A 20,330-nucleotide genomic window follows, 5' to 3' on the forward strand; every position below is an offset into this window, starting at 1 on the left:
ACTTGGTAAGGTGGTGGAATAGCCATTTGATCTTCTGGTGCAGATCATGGCGCAGGCAGAAAGCTGACTCGGTGCAGCGACAAACACTTTTGATTCAGTATCAAAAGTACATCCATACACCATATGGCCTCAATATTAACTAGAATAGTCAACAAATATATCAGTCCCACATTTAAATGTATCTATGTGGCACTTGACATAAAAATTGGAAGGCTAGTTTCATTAATTTTTGATAAAATGTATTTTCCTGTGTGCATTTTGTGGTATAAAGGTGCTTCTACTTCCAACAGGCATTCTCATGTTCACCGTGCTCAAGGAAGAAAGAGAAGAATAAGAAAAGAAAAAGATTGTGGAGCAAGGTTGTGTAAGGAAGATGCGTAGGAAGAGCTATAGGACATTCACGACCAAAAAAATAAAAAATGTTGCAGTGAACATTTCCAAATTAAGGTTTCTTTGCGTCTAACATTCAGTCTCTCCTGCATAACTGATAACTGTGCGATAGTTCATGTGAAAGCCGTTTAGATTACAACCACAGGATCTGCTTTTTCGAATGTGAATAGTTGAAAGGAAGGTCCCCACTAATAGCAAATTACTGGCCAGCGGTTGCTAACCTCCCTCTCTTTCCCTCTCTATTATTCCTCCGATTATGCATATTACAAGGTGCAATAGAAATTAATTAATTAATTCGAACTCCAAGGGGGACTGGAAATTTATTCGAACAAAACATAGTTTGAAGTAAGGAGGGCCCCTTTAATATAGTGCTTGATCAATTGTGCAGTAGAGTGCACAAAACCAAAACCGTCACTGGCCTCTCAATGATACATTTTCATGTGACCTCCATTAGTACACAACATGTGCCGGAAGAAGCCTAGGTTGTGTACAAAGTCCAAGTGTGATAAGAGAGTGCCTCGTCATTTGCTGTGAGTGCAAGGAAAAATGTGTGAGGATGTGCCGAGAAGGATGGTGTTTTGATGCGTGCCATGCTTCTGCGTGCCCAATGCTTTAGATTATGTGATACAGCACGTGCTAGAGGGGAGGAGGCCAGGTGAACGTGTGTGTTAATCTGACCAAGTATGCGCTAGGAGGGGGGGGCATAGGTGAGCATGGTAATTGGATGAAGTGGGCACTAGAGGCTCCTTCCTGTCCTTCTTAAGCAGGATAGGATAGGAGGGTGCATGCTGCTCTGCTTGCTGCAGCTTGGTCTCGGCACAAACGAGACTGCACAGCGGCAGAACAGTAGAACCTCCACCAGAGAAAAATGCAACAAAAGAACGAAAATAGCAGAAATAGGGCCAATGGCATCAGCTATATCCGTGGCTAGGGCTGCTCGGTTCACGCCTACACGATGATGACAGTGCACTTTAGGTTTTGAAGATTTGCTATCAAAGCAGCTCTGGTGCATTTTTTGACGCAGGCTTAGTGCGATTTTCCACTAAAATGCTCTTTTGGAGCAGGATGACACAAAGGATAGCTCTTGATGCAATTTATTGCACTTGTCGCAGCTGTTCCATCCTTGTCAGTAGCATCACTTACAACATTTTTCGAGCAACTTGCACGTGTCTGCACTTAATTCACTCACTGAATCCATGGAGGTAAAATAGCGATTACTGATGTTCGTGAAGATGTTCTACAAACTAGGTTTCTTCCATTGTTGTGAAAAAAAAAATACCGATAAATGTCTACATCGATGCGTTTTTGATAAGACATTGCAACTGCTCTCTAGTTACCTAATGTCCAAATGCTGCTATGTTTATCATTTTTGCGGAATAGGATATTGATTTAGGCCAGTAGGTCCATTACAACAAGAATAAATTATGCAGTAACTCCACTGGAGCTGTCAAAGTATGAGTGAGCATACCCCGAAATTTAACTTGGCCCACCCTCAAACTTTAAGTTGGCCCACCCCCATATTTCAATTTGGCTCAACCCCAAATTTAAAGTTGGCTAACCCCCTAATTACAACTTGGCCCACCCCCAAATTGCAAGTTGGCCCACCCCAAAATTTCAAGTTGGCTCATCCCCAAATTCCATGTTGGTCCACACCCAAATTTCATGTTGGCCCAACCCCAAATTTCAAGTTAAAATTATGGGGTTTTACAGGCCAAAACCATGATTTCATAATGGGGCACGCCGTAGTCGGGGGCTCCAAAATAATTTGGACCACCTGGGGTTCTTTAATGTGCACCTAAATCTAAGTACATGGGTGCACGCCTGTGTCTGTCTGTTTTCTCTTCTATGTCCTTGAGCTATCTGCAGTACATTAAAAAAATGGGTGTTTTTTCATTTCGCCCTCGTCGAAATGCAGCCACCGTGGCCTGGACTCAATCCTGCAACCGCATGCTTAGCAGCATAACACTACAGCCACTCAGCAACCATGGCATGTCAAATTTCAAATTGGCCCACCCAAATTTTGGTTGGCCCATCCTCATACTTCAAGTGGGCCCACGGCCGAATTTAAAGTTGGCCCACCCCCAAATTTAAGTCAGCCCACCTAGAATTTTAAGTTGGCCCACCCAAATTTCATTTGGTTCACCCCCAAATTTTAGTTGGCTCGCCCCTACTAGTCTTCTCCATGCATATTCTATGGAGCCCTATGTACCCCTATGACTATGCATAAGTCTGATCATATTGGTATTCTTTCTGATCAATTACTTTTGTTTCAATTGTCCCTTATCACTTACAAAGCTACCAATCATCTACATTTACATTATTATAATGATTAAATGTCTTAACTTCACAATTTACACATTTCTGTACAGATACAAGGCATTACATTTTTCGTGTGACGGGGAGATTTTGCTTGGGTACTCGCCAAAGAATGCTTACGCATTAATATGCAAACTGTGCAACGTGAACAAGGGCACAGAAATAAGCAACACAAATCAGGAGGAGTGGTGCAGACTTCCAACTTTCAGCTTAGCAGCTTCCAAGATGGAGAACTTTGAACTTGACTGCCGCTCCTGACTCTCCTGCAGTGTCACTGCATAAATGTGCATGCCATCTCCAAGCCATCCCTTCTTGCCTGCCGTACAGTTATAAAAAAAATTATATATAAACTGCACAGTGATACAGCAGAGCAGTCAAAGCTATTTTACAACAAAAGCCAACAATATAATTGATGTAACAAACATGGCAGAAGTTCAACTTCTCACATACCTTTGGCCTGTAGAACACATTTTGCACTGAAAGCATGGAGACCACTGTGAGGATCTCCTCACTGCAGCCCAGGTGAACAGACATGATCAACATCTTGGCCAAGTTGGGACTCAAGGGGAATTCAGCCATCTAGGTAAACAGAAATTTTACACAGGGAGATTAGGGGGCAAGATGCCCACATTACTAAATTGTTGAAAAAAAAAACACAGAATCTAAGCGCTGCATACCCTTCGCCCCAGACGTGTGAGGAGTCCCTCGTTGTCCAATGCACTCAGGGAATGCAGCTGCTCCAACGCCATGATGAGAGTCTAGAAAAAGCGAACATGGAAAGATGTAACCATTGTATACCATTAAATAAAGAAACAGCAGGTTTCTTGAATTGGTTGAACAGAATACACAAGCACAAAATGGAAGCCTGTGCAAAAAGACACACATCAAATATTTATTGTCTGGGCCCATGTAGCATCTACAATCATCCCACAATATGTACTTTAGGTTGTTCAGCAGTTTGTATTGAATTATAGTCACTGATAGAATTTTTGGGCCCTAAAGACACACGAAAAGTCTCTTTAAAAAATGAAGCAGTGTCTCCACACTTTACTCCGCTATAAGCTGAAAAACCCATTGCCACAATTTTTCAAGTGGTGAACTCCAATGGTGAACTGCAATGGTTCTTATGGTCTTTCTGGAGCAACTGTGCTCTAATGACGGAGTGACGGTGCCAGTTGCATGTTCCAATGAAACGTTGAGAGCACATTTCTAGCAATGAACAGATTTTCTAGCGATGCCTCTTATGCTATTCCTAGTTCCCGCTTTTTGCGCTTTGTCAGCGGTCTCAGAGTGATGCGCCACAGCAATACCAACAGGATCAGCCGGTCATGAACAGGAGACGATTAGAGTGGCACAGAATCGAGCAGAAGGTATCGCTACAAAACTGTGGCCTGCATCTCGATCATTGTCATGCTGTTGCTACGGATAGACGAAAGTGCAGCCAAAGCATGCACCGAATCTTTATCGGTGCCTACTAGATTGAGTAAGCTTCATTGCGTACAGTTTCAAGGAGGCATTGGCAGCATGGCCGATGACCATTCTGGCGACGTATCACAACAAAAATATTGCTATTTTTGCAAGACTCGGCGGCCAAATTAGCACACGGTCATGTAGTCAAAGTCTAAATTATCGCAAAGCGCACTGCAAGGTATCCGAAATTCTGGCCGATCTTATACATTAAGTCTATGGGGCTAGTGGTAGTTCTGCGGTGATGTTCAAATAATCAAGCACGTCCAAATTATCACTGTCCAAATACAGTCTGTGGGGATCGAGGTGCCTTCTCGCGCCTCCGCCCCCAGCTCATGCGTTGTGCTTAGCTCGGTCTCCGGGAAGGGCCACTGTAACGGCAACATGGTGCACACGGCTAGCGCGCTGGAGCCAATTTCCCGCACAAACTGTGCTTCTCTGTCCCGGAGTCGAAAATTGCCACGCAAGCAAGCATCACCGACATGCGCCCTGATTGGCCTCTTGAGTGGCGGCCCCCGGGCGCCCTCTCCACCTGAGCTCTCTTCCTCTGAGCACTTTATCGCCGCAGCAGATGCTCAAAGGCCCACAGCAAGTTGGTTATATGGGATCTTTGGTCCCATGACTCCTCATTCTCGTGCTTGGTGGGCCACTTCCTGGTTAGCCCTAGTGAAGCGCCGTGACTGTTGCACTGCGCTTGAGTGAATAAACCCACGTTTGTTGGCGATCTGACTCTGGAGCCTTCTCTGCGCCATGTTGGAGAGTTGGCAAACCCTGCCGTAGTGCCTTTGTGCGTCACGGAGCGGAGGAGCGTCGTGCCCTTTCCTGACTGTCGCTTGTACGGTGAGCCTTGCGAAAACCCATCTCCACAAGTGAAACCTTGATACAACGAAGTTGTACTTGCAGAGGAAAAGTTTGTTAAATTGCAAATTCATTAACTCAAGGTTCTAAAGTTTCTGCAGTAAAAATGATTCCACAAATTCCCAGAACATTCCTGGTGGATAATATCTTGTCAGTAAGTACTTATCAACAAATCGCAAGAAGGTTGGGCTATAATAGCATGGTTATGAGCACCAGCGTGTGGCGCAGATTGCGCCGGCAGCAATGCATCAGTGTGGCTCATGCCATTCGCGATTTAGTAGAACTTGTTGTTGGGCGAGTTGGTAGATAGTAGCGAACATTGTTTCACTGCGCGAACAAACGAACCACAAAGACAGAGAGACTGCGCCCGTCCTTGTCCCTCTCTGTCTTTGTGGTTCGTTTGTTCGCGGAGTTAAACAACATTCGCGATTTGTGTGTGTGGTGTCACGTGGCGCCACATATGTTGGATGCCATGGCTGACTGTGCTTAGTGCCTGCAGCCATCACCAGATGACGACACCAAATTGAAAACAAAAGTGTCATAAGATAAGGATATTCGTCCTGAGAAAAAAGAGGTTGCAGTTTCGCCAGAAATGATGCACTGATGATGATCGCAAAGAGACAACTACACGAAGTAAGGTTCATCATTTTATCAGTGTCACACATGCTCAGGCAAACTTAAACAGATCTCACTCATTGACCACGAACACTCACTGTCACAATGTGAGCGAACGCTTTGCACCGTGTCTCGGAAACTTGAGATTACGCGATCACCGAAACTAGAAGTGCGGGAACACAATGTGCATCAAGGCACCAAACACCTCGGCTCAGCCTTTGCACATCGCAGGTCTGTGCGTGGCTGAAGTATGGACACCCATGTGCAGGCATGGCAAGGGTGGCGGATGAAGTGCATGTGCTAGGGGGAGAGGGCAAACAGGCACAAGCATCCTGCCTCCTCCTCAACCCTCCCCTCTGGTCTAGCATGTGCTTGATAAATAACCTTTGTCTTGACTACCATTTTTAGTTTTTAACTGGATTTACCAGTCATACAGACTCCAAAAGGTTTGAAACGGCCGCAAATATTGTTAAATTGAAACAGTGTCACGAAATTACTTTAAATCACAAAAAAAACAAAGATAAACAAGGTCTTCAATGAAACTAACATCGGACTAAAATCGGGAGATGGAAATAGTTTGTCATATTGTCAATTTCGTTAAAATCGAGGTTCGTTATATCAAGGTTTGACTATAATTGGTTGGTGATTGTACCCGGGAAAACATATGAATGAGGAACATATCAGCTGAGTTCTACTTAGCATGTGGCAGTGCTGTGACAAGGTCCGAATAATTAACCGTTCCAGAAACCTTACATGCCAAAAAACTAGTTGCATAGTTATTACAGCTAAACCTCATAATAAAAGTCACATCCAACATTAAAATACCTTTGTTATAAACAATATTCCTTATAAGCACATATTTGTTACATGTTGATATCGGCAAAAAATATTTTAGATTTATCTTGTTATACGATCAAGGTTCGACTGTACACTAAACTGTTACAGAGCAGCTTTAAAGACACTGTGCCAAAGTAAGTCAACCATACAGTGTGCACAAGAACACAAGTTATAGCAATCATGACCACTAAATGCCATGATGCCCTACAGGCAACAGCCAGCATAAGACCCTTTCTAAGAGTGGTGGAGTAAGCCTGTGTCATCATCTAAAAAAAAATTAAATTGTGGGGTTTTACGTGCCAAAACCCCTTTCCGATTATGAGGCACGCCGTAGTGGAGGACTCCAGAAATTTTGACTACCTGGGGTTCTTTAACGTGCACCTAAATCTAAGCACATGGGTGCTTTCGCATTTCGCCCCCATCGAAATGCGGCCGCCGTGACTGGGATTCGATCCCGCGACCTCGTGCTCAGCAGCCCAACACCATAGCCACTGAGCAACCACGGCGGGTCTGTGTCATCATCTGTGGTTTGTGTTGAGCTGAGCGGAAAAATTGCAAGTAGAGAGGCGAGGTAGACAGGACAGATGCTCAAAGTGTCAGCGGTGTTTGCCATGTCTCTCCCCTTGTTTTTAAATTCTTCTGCACAGTACAACATTAACAATGCATCAGTACCAACTAGCGGAACAGTCAACTTTGCTATGCTACATGTCCTTGCCACATCAGGATTGCAGAAAGGGCCACAACATTTTTGTTTGCTCATAAGCAGCAGTCTAGCCAAAGTGCAGGCCTACCTCAGTGGGAGGAGCGTCCATGAAGTCAAACGAGAGGAGATCATTGATGCCCATAGCCTTTAGCTGGAGCACAGTGGAGGCCAGGTTTGTTCGCTGTATCTCTGGCACGGGTGTCGTTAGCATCTCGTCTCGGTAGGCTCGCTCTGTGTACAGACGGTACGTCTTGCCTGGCCCTGTGCGGCCAGCCCGACCAGCCCGCTGCTTCGCCTGGGCCTGTGGGGCATTGACAGAAAGAGAATGCATTGACAGAAAAAGAAAGAAATAACATTTTTATTCATATTGGCACTTAAAGCAGTTGCCTAAAACATTCAGACATGTGTCTGGTTCCTAATTATTGTGAAAAGAATGATAATTGTCGCAATCTAGTTGCCTCAATTAGGCATGAATAATTAAAGAGTCCCAAAAATAGTAAATCTGGAGCTTGAGGTTTTGTACCCATACTGGCACACTATTGCTGGGTTAACATAGGAACAGACAGCAGCTAGAAAACTAATAGCCATCCCCGTCTTGTTTCATGTAGGTGCAAGATGGCTGCGGCTATGAAGCAATGGCCAGATTGATTCCTTGGCTCTATCAAAAAGCATGGAGACAATGTAATTTCAAAGTAAATGAATGTGATCAACTGGCTTAACCCTCCTATGGTCACTGCTGTATACAGTCCACGCACGGTACAATGGATCCACACACAACATACTTTTGTATAAAACAGACTATTCTTCTCGCTTAATGTCTGCCTATATTATCAATACAACCAATTCCACTTTTAATGAATCCGGCTACAACACACAAATGTTTACACAAGTTTTCCCCAAATGGTATAAATACAATGTATTTTGTTGCTATGATGTGTGCGTGTTGCAGTGCACTGCACGCAACTATTTCCGGCCGCTTGTGGAACTTACAAAAATGCACTAGCAGCAAGCTTCGGGCAACGGCGTGCCGCGCAACGCCCCACCGGCGGAGAGTTTTCGTGTCAACCACACAAGTGGACCACTGCTGCCCACTGCCATCGGCACTGTTGGGCATGCGCCTAACAGGGACTAACATCATCAAAGCAAAGTTGTAGCATACCGTGCTTAAAAAAAAAAAAAAAAGCCAAGGATAGAAAAATTTACCGTTTCGAGAACACTTTGTTTCTCATCACATCGTTTTGCACAAAAAAGACCTGCTGCTATTTGCAGCTTCCAGACGGTGAGGCGTGTGATGTGGTCAAGCCATCTCGGCATGCTTTACCAGCTAAGACCAGATACGGACTCCAAGTTGAACTTGCCTCATAGCACGGCTCTTGTTTATGCCACAGATTTCACAGTGGTCATCGCATGTTCCGAAAAATAAAATTTAGACATCGGTTTTACTATCGGCCACTGATGTGCATGGAGAACAAACTGCAGCCAACGTTTGTGTCGTTGCCAGTGGTGATGCGCTCGGGCTAGGTGGCCGGCATGGCAGCACTGGCCGGCTGGCTTCCCACCGTTATGCTGGCTGTTAATCTTGCCGTTGTGCAGATGCAAATATGCTATAGTACAGGAAAACTGCCATTTGTCAGCAACCAGCATCCAGAAAATGGCGAACAGGAAGATGTTGTGCTCCGTGGTTGTGTAATTATCACAAAAACACATCTATCAATAGTTATTTATTGTAATTTCGATTTTTTAAAATCTTTTTTTGCAATTGTTTATCTTTTAGACAGCAACATATGCGAAGTTTTGCCATTTCACAACATACAACAACCCTTATTTTGGATAGAATGGACTTCAGACTTCTCGCTGGATTATCACAGTCTGTTATAATGAGTATTGACTGCATGTATGAAAGTGGAAACAAGACTCAGTACACATATGGTGGTGATTGCACATTTGAAGTAATAGCGTTTTTGGAAAGTAGTACATATAACCTTGCATTGACCTGAAAATGCTGCTATGTTTCATAAAGTTCAGATTTCTTTTTTTTTTTTTTCCTGCTGCTGCCTTTCGGCTCCTGACTGCAATGATTTTATGATGGCTACTGCTGTGGTGGCCTAAATGTATTCACATTACTCCGTGTTTACTGCTGCAAACCCACTCTGAAATGACCAGATACCTTCAACGAGTGCTTTGATGCCACACAATGATATATACATAAGTTGAGACCTCATGCAAGCCTGAGTAAATACCTTCCTCGATAATTGACAATCGAAACAAGGATTTACTGAAGTGTATATGAGACCTTCATACCTGTGAGATCGGTGTGACAACCAGAGAATCCATGCCAGTTTTTGGGTTGTAGACATTTTGCTTGACAAAGCCTGGGTCCACGACATAATAGATTCCATCGATAGTCAGTGATGTCTCGGCAATGTTGGTAGCAATAACGACCTGCAAATGAAAGAAATGAATGCAAACCAAGGAAGTCACAATTCTGCACCAAAGTGCAACGCAGTGGTAGGGAAGCCTAGCCAATATTATGTGCAGCAAGACTTGCAGTGTTTGGCACAGCATCGGCTGCATGAAATATTCGAAGCAATGCACTGAAAATATGCACACATCTCTCTAGATGAAGTCAGGCACTGTATCTGCCTCAGGAAAACCATGACTTCATGTTTACCTTTAGTGCCCCTTTGACCTGTGACCAATGAGCCCAGCTTGTCACGGGCAATTCGATGTTGATACATTTCACCACTGGAAATACAGATTCAGCTAGAGCACAATATAGTTACAAGTGGATGCCATATTTTCATGTATACTATAGCTCCCCCTGTGCACATAACCCACAACTCTAACAATATAAGCTCCAAAAATAATTCCGTTTTATATGTTCGATTCATTGCTTCGCTCATCACTGCTCGCCATAGAATGTAGCGCAGCTTCGTGGCAAAGTGCCGATGACTGCCATGAAGACGCATCACGCGGCAGAGTTTGCTGTGCTTACAAATGGAAATTTATATATTTTTGGTGTGCGTTCAAACAGGAAAAGTACCCTATGTTGCTACGATGCACCAATACGAGTAGGTCTCATTCACGGTGCAAAAGTTGACACAATCACAATCAGATAACAAAATGAGCAACATTCTACAACATATATGAGCAGACTGTAGTAAGCAAAAGCCTGACAAAGTCACGTTACTTACCACAGCAGTGGCTTTCACAGAAGTTATCAACTCTTTTCATATTAAAACAACATAGACAAGAAATAAGGTTCCCAGTACAAAGTTTAAACTGGGCCAAACAAAACTTTCAAATGAAGGAGGATCACCTTTCTGGAGCCTGGAGTTGCAGGTTCAAATATCCTGGTCTGCATTTCACTCGGAAGTGCGGAGTACACAGGTAGAATAATAAGTTCAGGGACGTCAGGTCCAAGAGACTTCATCCGCTCATACAGAATCTCACAGGCCGTGTCGATTTCTTCTTGACCCGTGAGAAAGAGCAAAATGTCACCTGTGGAAAGGAAATGAGGAAATGAGGGATCAGGGAGTAAAATTCCAGGAAAAACATTCACATCTGAAACCACTGCTTTAGTTCTTTTACACTTACTTGTTCTTGGGTAGTACAAACACTCACCAATGTACAGTGAAACCTCGTTAAACTGTAGTTGGCCAGAGCTCGGAGAAAGTATGTACTAAATGGTAGTACTACTTAACCAAAATAGCGTGAGAACGCCCACTTACCTGTCAAAAATGGAACTCGGAGAGAGTGCAATAAAAGGGGAAAAAACGTAGAGTATTTATTTACTTTGCGCAACAAAAGTGTTATTTTCGTTTGATGCCGCTGCGGCCTAGCAGCGATGAACCTACTGAAGCTGCGAGCCAGCTTTTTTAGCCAGCCCACTCTTCTCGGCAAACACTCGCATGGCAGATTACTCGTTGACGTCACATATTATCCGTGCACAGGCGCGGTAGCATTGCAGAAGTTACGGGGCACCTTTTCATTGCAGGGTGCTGTTCTCGTTGCGAGGAATGCATTTGTGAGGCTGACGTAATGCGCAGCTTCTGCCACTGTCGGGCCTGAATCACCCGTGCTGTTGCTTTCCATGTCATCCTTATCATTGTTGCTAGGTGACACTTTGGCAACAACAGAGGCAACAATGGCAAAAAGTCAAACCTCGTAGCCGACATCTCTTCGCGGTTGCAGCTGCGCTGCCGAGCAACTTCTTCGCTTTCCAAATGCCACATACCGTAATCAACTGTAGACTCATGTTGCGTGCCAGCGCCAACTTCTTCGTGTCACGTTTGATAGCACAAACAATGTCTAATTTTTCTTCTATGCTGAGCACCCGGCGTCTTTTTTATCAGAGCTTTGGCATGACGCGAGTTCTCTCTGGCACGGCGGCACAACGCTCTCTGGCACGGCGCCGACATTACATTGATGTTTATGCGGCTTCATGCGCAAATGCACAGGGTGCTTGGACGCCGTTGTTCTTATCTTTGAGGCTTTTTGCTCTGCCAGGCCGCCTGATGGAGACTACGCATTTCCGTGTATGCGCGGTGAAAAGTGGAAACACTATGTGCTAACTGATATGTATGCATAAGCTGGTACGGTTTATGCAAATACAAAGCACATTATGTTCAATGGCCGCTGAGTCAGGGATTTGACTTTACTACATTAAAATAAAACTACTCTTTAAGCGGGTGTGGTTCAACGAGGCTTTACTGTACTTCAGTAGGCTGATTGAAACGTAACAAATCGGAGCACCTGCAATATCAGTCCCAAACTGGCTGATGTGGGCAATATACACGTTAATGTATGCATGGGAAATAATGGCATTGTACTCACTAACTTATTCTAACCTTCTGCAGCATATTGGTTTCTACCTAATATGTGGAAGTCCATGCAATACGTATAGTATATATACAACCAACGTCTACCCTTAAATGTAACAATTGCCAGTTATATCCCTATTTCAGTTATGCATGTCCTTGCTTTTGATAACCAACGATACAAGTGCACTGTCGTAGGCTGATTCATGCATCCCTGTAATTTCAAATTATGGCGATGACCACAAGCTATCATACTAGATTAGAAAGCAGCTTTTACTTTTACAAGCTTTAAGCATACTGAGAGGTGCTAGCCTGCATCTGTAACCAAATAATCCTACTGAGAGATTTAAGCTTTAATTCTGAATGTGACAGGTATGCTAAGCATGGAAATTTTAGACACTAACCGGGAGGTTCTGTCAGATGGATCTGCATCACTGTGATGAGTGAGGCATCCAGGTAGTCCGTCTCTGGCTCCTTTGTGTACAGGATTTCGACAGGAAAGGTCCTTCCAGGAATGGTGAAAATGGGCTGTTCCAAAAAGACGTGGATCAAGTTATGATATGAAGAACTCGTTATTCTTCTGTCATATGTTGTCCTTCATAGGGCTTATTTTTCTTTTACCTTTCTTTTTTTTAAATATATAATGCTTAGGAGATACTGGCACCTTTAGTTGGTGTCGGCTGGTCCTTTTCACTTAGACATGCAAAAATATGAAAGGCTACTGACATAAAAAAAAAAATTACCTTAAAATCAGCTCATAAATCACATAAAGTGAACTCACATAAGTAAGTCAATTCACTTTATACCCTTCATAGAAAAGCGCTGCCTACAGGCAACATTTGCTGAATTCCGGTATTGAGCACAGTTTCCTGCTAAGTGTCTTCGGCCAACACTGAACAACAGGCAGCATGCGCCATTTTTTGGTTTAGGGCAAGAACAAAGGATAAGGAAGAAGTTAAGAACACGCTTCACATTTTTTTAAAGGTGCGGTCAGAGGAGGCAGACCAATGCAACATCTGTGGCTGCAGTGGTGTCACGCACATGATGTAAAGCAAATCAAATGTATGCCTATGGTTCCTACAGCATAATCTTGGTAATTCGACCTTCAAGGGGACTGGAAATTCATTTTGGCCAAACAAAGTTCGAACTAAGGAGGGCACTCTTTCATTACCGTGCCTAAAGAAATCGATCAGCGTGGTAACGTCATCAAGTGCACGCTAGGGGCTCTTTCCTGCTTCTGGATGGAAAAGAAGGGTGCATGCCACTATGTACTTGCTTCAGTTCGGTCTCGGCTCCTTGACCATCTTTCCTAGCAACAAATCTAACCTTTACCTCTGGCTCAGGTTTGTCCAAACGGCGGTCCATGGGAGTGAAAAATATTGTTCGAAATAACCGTTGCTTAGTTTTGGAGTTTGAATATGCAGGAGTTTCTCTCTATGCCTGAACTAACAGAACAGTTCAAATTATCTGCCAAGTCTTAATCTACAAAAGCTAGGCAAATAGCCTTGAGCAAAGCTCTGTCTGTACATTCAAGCATGGGGATGCATGCTGACCTAAGAGTGTATGTTTCATTGTGCTCCTCTACAATGAATGTTGATTCAAACAAGAACCAATGACAACTGATTATATAAAACTTTTAAAAAATACGTTTTTCAGATGCCAGCATGAGACAAGAAAGCATGAGTGTTCCGCTCAAATTTTCATTCTTTTTAGCAACTGTCTTGCACACCACTGTATGATCATTATGGCCAGTACACGCTATTCAGCACAGAGCATAGACAGCTTATTTCAAGATGGAAGCAAGCCTGCAGATTACTGACAGAGGTTGTTGCACCATTAAAGCAGATCACCACACACATGCCCCACTTTCAGAAGTCATGTCAAGTAAAAATGACGCATGCTGTACAAAACAAAATCAAAGCTAAAACTCATGTTTCTTCAAGCCTACTGCAAACAGGCAAGCAACAACTCGGCATTCAACAAATCATATCTAACAATGCAACTGAGAAAAATGTAGAAGTGTCACGTACCGCTTCAAAAAAATATTGTGAGAACTTCACGGCATCCAGAGTTGCTGATGTAACAATCAGCTTCAACTGCGGCCTTTTCTTGACTGCCTGCAATGAGCAAATAAAAATGAAAATGAGAAAGATGAGTGCAAGGCATAGAAAATATGCAAGAAAACATTTTAAGCAGCTGCACTTCCTAAATAATGATGGGTTCTGCCGTGCGAGTTTCATTTACTCTCACTAAGTGCCTTTGTTACATTGCTAGTGTCCTGCAAAGACGGGCTAGCAATATCAACTAACGCATGATTCTTGAACCTAACAGCAGCTTCCAAAAGGACAAGCACATCTTTCTGGAGCAGAGAGGTGACGACACATCGAAGAAACAGACAATTAGGACGTACATTCTTTAGGAGGCCGAACAAGACGTCGGTGTGTATAGTCCTCTCGTGGGCCTCGTCCAACATGATGATGGAGTAGGAAAGTAAATCCAGGTCGATCAGGCATTCTCGCAGCAGCATACCGTCTGTCATGTACTTGATTTGTGTCTCTGGGCTGGTACAGTCTTCAAACCGAATTGTGTAGCCAACCTGAAATAGGTAACGAGCAACCAGATAAGAACATGGTCTCTCGTTGGTTAGTCAGTACATATTGAGGGCAATAAAGAAAAAAGAGAATCGACATGCAAGACGTATACAAGATAAGCACCGACACGAATAGCAATGATCTACAAATGTCCTTATGAATAATGTAACACCATACTGATGCACTGCCTTTATTTTTTCCTGTTTGCAACCAGGTGGCGCCCTGATCCAGTGAAACAGTCACAAATCTCTGATGTAATGCATCTGAATGAACAAACGCCTTTCGTGTAATTCCCAACATAAATGAGCAATCTGTCTTTTACAAATCATGCCTGCATCGAAGTGTTCCATGCATATAGGGCTCACCCTGCAAGTTTCATCTTGGTAAAAGATGACTGCACCATGCCATTGTGTGATTTCAAGTGTAATGACGTGCAAGGAAATTATAATACCAGGTCATTCGGCATGTACAGTATAACTACTACTGTAAGGAAAAAGAAACACAGGAAAAAGCACACTAACCAGAAAAACATACAATCCAAGGTAAAAAAAAAGTGTAGTTTTCATCTACGTAATGTGAAGTGTTGCGTGAATCATTGCAGTACGAGATACCAACGCATGCCAATCTGGTGGGGGCATGAGCAATTCTGAGATGCGCGTGGTCTCGTTTGCAGCCGTGGCAAAGTTACATTTGCACTCCTCAAATTCGGCCTGTGTGAGCAGCTTCTTCAGGCGGAGCATTTTTGATGTGAAATTTTGACATCCCTCAGTGGGACTCAGTGAGAATCATTGTGACGCGAGACACTAATGCACTTCAAGCTAGCGGAACCCCGATGGTCTGGGACGTGTTTTGTCATTTTAATTCTGCGATGGGAAACCGAAACGAAATTGAGCTGGTGGGCAACGCCAGAATTACGATGCCTTGATACCGTCAGAGCGAAACATGACACTCATTTCACACCGCCTGCAGCAGGGAACATCAGCACATTTCTCATTATCGCCTATTACCGAGTACGGTCGCTGACTGATAATTCGGGAGTTGATGGGGACCGCCAAAACATCCGAATTATAGGGAGTCTGAAATTCTAGATTCACACGAAAATAAGTGACTTTACTGCACAAGTGGCCAAGAAGGGTGTGCCATATTCTCAGATCATCAATTTCGGCAATACCTTCAATTTTGCATGATTGGCGCAATATGCATCGGTGTCTGCGAGCGACAGCATTCTTGGCACAGTGTCAAGCATGCTTCATAACTGTGCGGAAATGCTGCCGCCCGTCGACATGTTTGGGGCTAGTCTCGCATCCTGAAATTTTAGCATCTTTCGAAAGCTTGGGCCGTATTCATGAGGCTTGCATTGTCTTCATTCAAGCTAGTCAACACATGTTGCAGTCAACAAACACACTTCCCCTTTGCCCAGACATTGAGAGGATCTCGTTCATAGTGCAGCTCACTGAATGAGATCCTATAAATGAGGTTATACTGTATTTAAGGCCTGAAGGAACACAGTGCACACCAATATACAATGCGTCGCTGGCGTGATGCCTCTCCATGAACAGGCAAGAAGAATAGCAACTCTGAAACCATCGGCCCAGTCCCCATTCGCTGAAAATAACATGTGGCTGAAAACAGGGCATTGTAGGCCAGAGATCAACTCGTATTATGTGCAAAACTGTCATTGCTATCTACTTGTATGTACTGCACTTGATATGACAGCAGACAGTGATTTCTAACAGCACTGCCATGTAAAGCTTGCGGTGAGACACTTGTCTACGTACATGCCTGGCCCACAGGATGGAAAAAGACTAGAAAGTGTACAGTAAAGGTACAGCCAACTTGTAATAAGTCCTACATGGATAATTGAAAATTATGGCTAGTGCAAACAAATCTCAGATTCTTGGTTGCCCTTGCTTTCTCATGCTCAAGATAAGGGAACCACAGCTCACCTCCTGTCCCAGCCGGCAGCCAAATTCTTCGGCCACTCTCTTGGCCACCGACATGGCAGCTACACGCCTTGGCTGTGTGCAGCCAATCTTTCCCCTCGTTGTGAAGCCTGCTTCTGCCAAGTACTGAGTGATCTGTGTGGTCTTCCCCGAGCCAGTTTCACCAATGACGATCAGGATCTGGTTATCCATCACAGCCTGCGAGTGGCAACAGAGCACAAACATGAATCAGCATGCAGACATGGCACCTTATCCGTGGTACAACAAAATTTAGTTTGCCTGCTGTCCCATGAATCTTGGATTTTTTTAAAAGCATAAAACAATTAAATGTGTAGCAAGTCAGGGCCTATAAGCATATGATTAATAATTAAAAAGAAGTGCATTCTTTCATGCTGAAACAGTACCAACAGTTGAATTAATTCATAAATATAATCAGTGTGGCTTATACAATACACAGCTACACATGGGTCATGATAGATACCACATTGGAGAGCTATGGAATATTTTCAATCATCTGATGTTCTACAATGTGCACTGCCATTTATATAAATGGGCACTTCTACATTCCACTCTTGTTAGCATTCAGCTACAAGACCTGTTATTTTTTGCCGAGCAGCAGAATGTGACAGTGGGCTAGTGTGATGGCTGGCTAACTAAACAAAATGGATCCATTATCATTAATAATAGCAAGGGCTATGCAGCAAAATAAGTACAAAAAAAAACATGTGGCCTCAGCAATGACCATAAATAATAAAGTGATCCATAAACATAATAAAAATCTGCTCTAAGCAGACAAAGATTCAAGAGGCTGAAAAAGTTTGTGCAGATTCCATGCACTGTGGCAATCTGTATTATGCAAAGTATTTTACAGGCACTTGGCTATCCAGCAGTGTTCGGGCTCCTGCAAAATGACGCCAGGTGGACCAACGTGTCCCCATAAATTGAGTTACTGTGTGTGTGTAGGTGGCAAGCGTATGTGTGTGATGAAAGCAGCACGACAACAACCACATTGTAGACGATCATATGACGGCAATGGCATGATTTCTATGTCGGCTGTTCAGCGCAAGCCTACAACATGGCGATTGCTAGGTTCTACATAGGTAGTGGATGAGCACAAATGAAGGAAACACATATTGTGACCTCATTGGCGAATACATGTTATACAACTGTACGTACATATGGCTATTTCATGTGGTGTATGTTAAAACAATGATGGCATTTGCACTTCGGCAATGAAATGTTAAAGCCTGATTAACTTGGGTGACCATGAAGTCTGTATAGCGTGTAGTGAAAGCTGCCAGGATGAAAGTACCGGGCAAAGTGGGCCAGTCCTAGAAATAGCGCAGCCTAACAGTCAAAGCACAAGCTCAAGACAGCTTGCGCACAAGGAAAGAAGAGGACACAGTGGCGTGAGGTGCCCGCACGAAGTGTTTCAAGAAGCTGGCTAGCTTTGGAACGAGAGAAGCATGCGTGTGATCGAGGCTGAGTGGTTACAGCACCTGGCTACTGTAATCAACGGCAGAGGTCGTTCGATTCCCACAACTTATTTTATCTTTCTTAAATCGAGGTAACACAGGAACTTATCTACTGCAAAGTGCCAAGAATAAGGCAAGGAATTACACAGTAAAAGAAAGTTTTACCACGCATGACCACCTTGAAGGCTTTTAAGCAGCTGTACCAGCAGAAGACAGCTTACCACTTATTTTTTTTTTTCACTAGCTTTCCCAAAACACATATGGTTTTTCTCTGCTTATCGGTACTACGCCCCGTTAATGGTCTCGCATATGAGACACGCATGGCAGACGACGTAAGGGCTAAAATCGCCACAGCGACGTCACAAACAGCTCTGAACAGCTACCAGTATGCTGATTAGGCGTTTAGATGCACAGCACAGCTGTGTTGCGGCAAAGCTAATCAGTCAAGTTCGGATTATTTAGCGAAGGCCAATTTTGAAATCGATATAACGGAGGTTTGGGCACATATGAATGTACAGGCACCGGCCGGGACCTTTGGCCGGGATCGAATTAACTGAAAAATCAAATTAAATCACATCGGATCAACAGAAGTCAGCTGCAGTAAACACGAAACCTGTATTAATATAGAGAGGTTTAGTGTGTCCCGCATTTGAGTAAACCCAAGTGTGCCGGGCGTTTTAAAGAATGAGCGGAGGCACAACGTGAAGGCCTGCACAGCGCAGCTACCTGGTGGCTGCAGAGCTCAACTGGACAAACACAGAGCTAATATTGCAGTAACCAAGTACTTTGCTACTGGTGTAAATTTTCGACAGTGGCTTAATTGTGATGCTGCCTAAAATTTACACCAGCAGTTAAGTAAAATAGACTTGGTTACTGCAATATTAGCTGTGTTTGTCTTATTGAGCTCTGCACCACCAGGCGGATATGCTGTGCAGGCCGTTCACATTTGCACCAATGCTTATCTGGTAAAGCGCCCAATCCACTCGCATTTACTAGAGTACCAGACACACTAAAGCTCTCTAATGTATACATCTTCCCTACATGCATTCTGCATTCAAACACTTCTTTTTTAAGACAGCCAGCTACATGAGAAGTACTGACACAACATTTTCATATCTTTCTTTTTTGCATTATCAGATAGCTGCCAACTGCATAACAGTAGTATGAAGCATCAATTCCTCTACATGTACTTTGCAACAAACCATGAATTGTATTATCTTCTAATGTGAGAAATTCAAAACAGGCACCATATACTGGGTGTTTCAGCGAACACATTCAAAAATTTTTGAAAATTGCCTGTGGCAGATAGACAATTCTAGTCTTTGAGCTGGTCTACTCGAAGAGGCAGACATTACTTGCAAAAAAAACTGGAATGCACAATTGACTAATGAACAAAAATTCAGTAACTGAGTTTTTAACTAGTGACTCATCTAAGGTCCTCAAAGAGTCACACATATCAGGGGTTGTGGTAATGTGATGTCACTGACATGTGGGTGCTGTACTGGTTGCCATAGCACTATGACTGTCCTGCAGAAAGGCCGGATAATAAAGTGAGAGGAGGTGAAAGGGCACGGTGTGTTCTGACGGAAGCAACAGAAGAAAGTCAAGCCTAATACCTCGTGTCAGATGTGAAGTGTACAGAGAAAAAATGGTTGATAAGGCACATGCCCGGCTTTTGGCAACAGGGCCACGGTATGGCTTGCAACTAGTGGAGGAGGTGGTGCTGTCGCACCACGATGACGGTGCATGCGTCTACTGTTTTAATACTTTGTGAACCCTACCTCCAATTTTCGTGATGTAACGAGACGCCCTGGTCAATGCAATTCATTGCACTACAATGAAGCTCTGCTCAACTTGTTGCATTAAAATACGATATCATTAATGATTTTTAGTACACTTGAGAAATTCTGGCACCATACCGTTGTTACGAAGTTGGCAGCTATCTAATAAAGCATAAATAATAATGGTGGGTGAATATTTAAAGTTTCGAATATGAAACGAATACTACACATTAACTACAGTTGAATCTGAATAATTCGAACTCGAATGGGCCCGAAAATTTGTTCTCATTAAAAGAAGGACTTGTTTTTGAAATGCAGTGGCCGAATGATTTTTCGGACTTCAAAAATTCGGACATGCTCGATTATTCGGTCTGCTTCGCGGCACCGTCGTTCTCCCCATAGACCCTAATGTATAACAACTGCCGAAAGTTCGGACACTTTGCAACCTCTCATCCAATTTTTCTGACACTCCTTAAGCCAACTCGATCGAGAGCACCGTGCACCGACTCTGACTGGTGCATGGTTTGACTTGCT

General features: G+C 43.6%; 2 protein-coding genes across 2 annotated transcripts in view; both read right to left on the minus strand.

Annotated features, from left to right (window-relative positions):
- Positions 1 to 20,330, minus strand: part of mys (position-specific antigen beta subunit myospheroid) — a 388,332-nt gene that overhangs the window by 75,959 nt on the left and 292,043 nt on the right. The window lies entirely within an intron of this gene.
- The window catches only part of pea (ATP-dependent RNA helicase pea), a 60,204-nt gene that overhangs the window by 6,194 nt on the left and 33,680 nt on the right, over positions 1 to 20,330 (minus strand). Inside the window, exons 14-22 of the mRNA XM_065429910.1 lie at positions 16,544 to 16,738; positions 14,417 to 14,602; positions 14,037 to 14,123; positions 12,411 to 12,534; positions 10,506 to 10,687; positions 9,488 to 9,628; positions 7,275 to 7,487; positions 3,384 to 3,464; positions 3,157 to 3,285 (exon numbers count right to left, since the gene is read on the minus strand). Of these exons, the coding sequence (XP_065285982.1) occupies positions 3,157 to 3,285; positions 3,384 to 3,464; positions 7,275 to 7,487; positions 9,488 to 9,628; positions 10,506 to 10,687; positions 12,411 to 12,534; positions 14,037 to 14,123; positions 14,417 to 14,602; positions 16,544 to 16,738 (1,338 nt within the window). The remainder of the gene's footprint in view (positions 1 to 3,156; positions 3,286 to 3,383; positions 3,465 to 7,274; positions 7,488 to 9,487; positions 9,629 to 10,505; positions 10,688 to 12,410; positions 12,535 to 14,036; positions 14,124 to 14,416; positions 14,603 to 16,543; positions 16,739 to 20,330) is intronic.

The sequence above is a fragment of the Dermacentor albipictus genome, chromosome 1, assembly GCF_038994185.2.
Source record: "Dermacentor albipictus isolate Rhodes 1998 colony chromosome 1, USDA_Dalb.pri_finalv2, whole genome shotgun sequence".
In the NCBI taxonomy this organism is placed as follows: Eukaryota; Metazoa; Arthropoda; class Arachnida; order Ixodida; family Ixodidae; genus Dermacentor; species Dermacentor albipictus.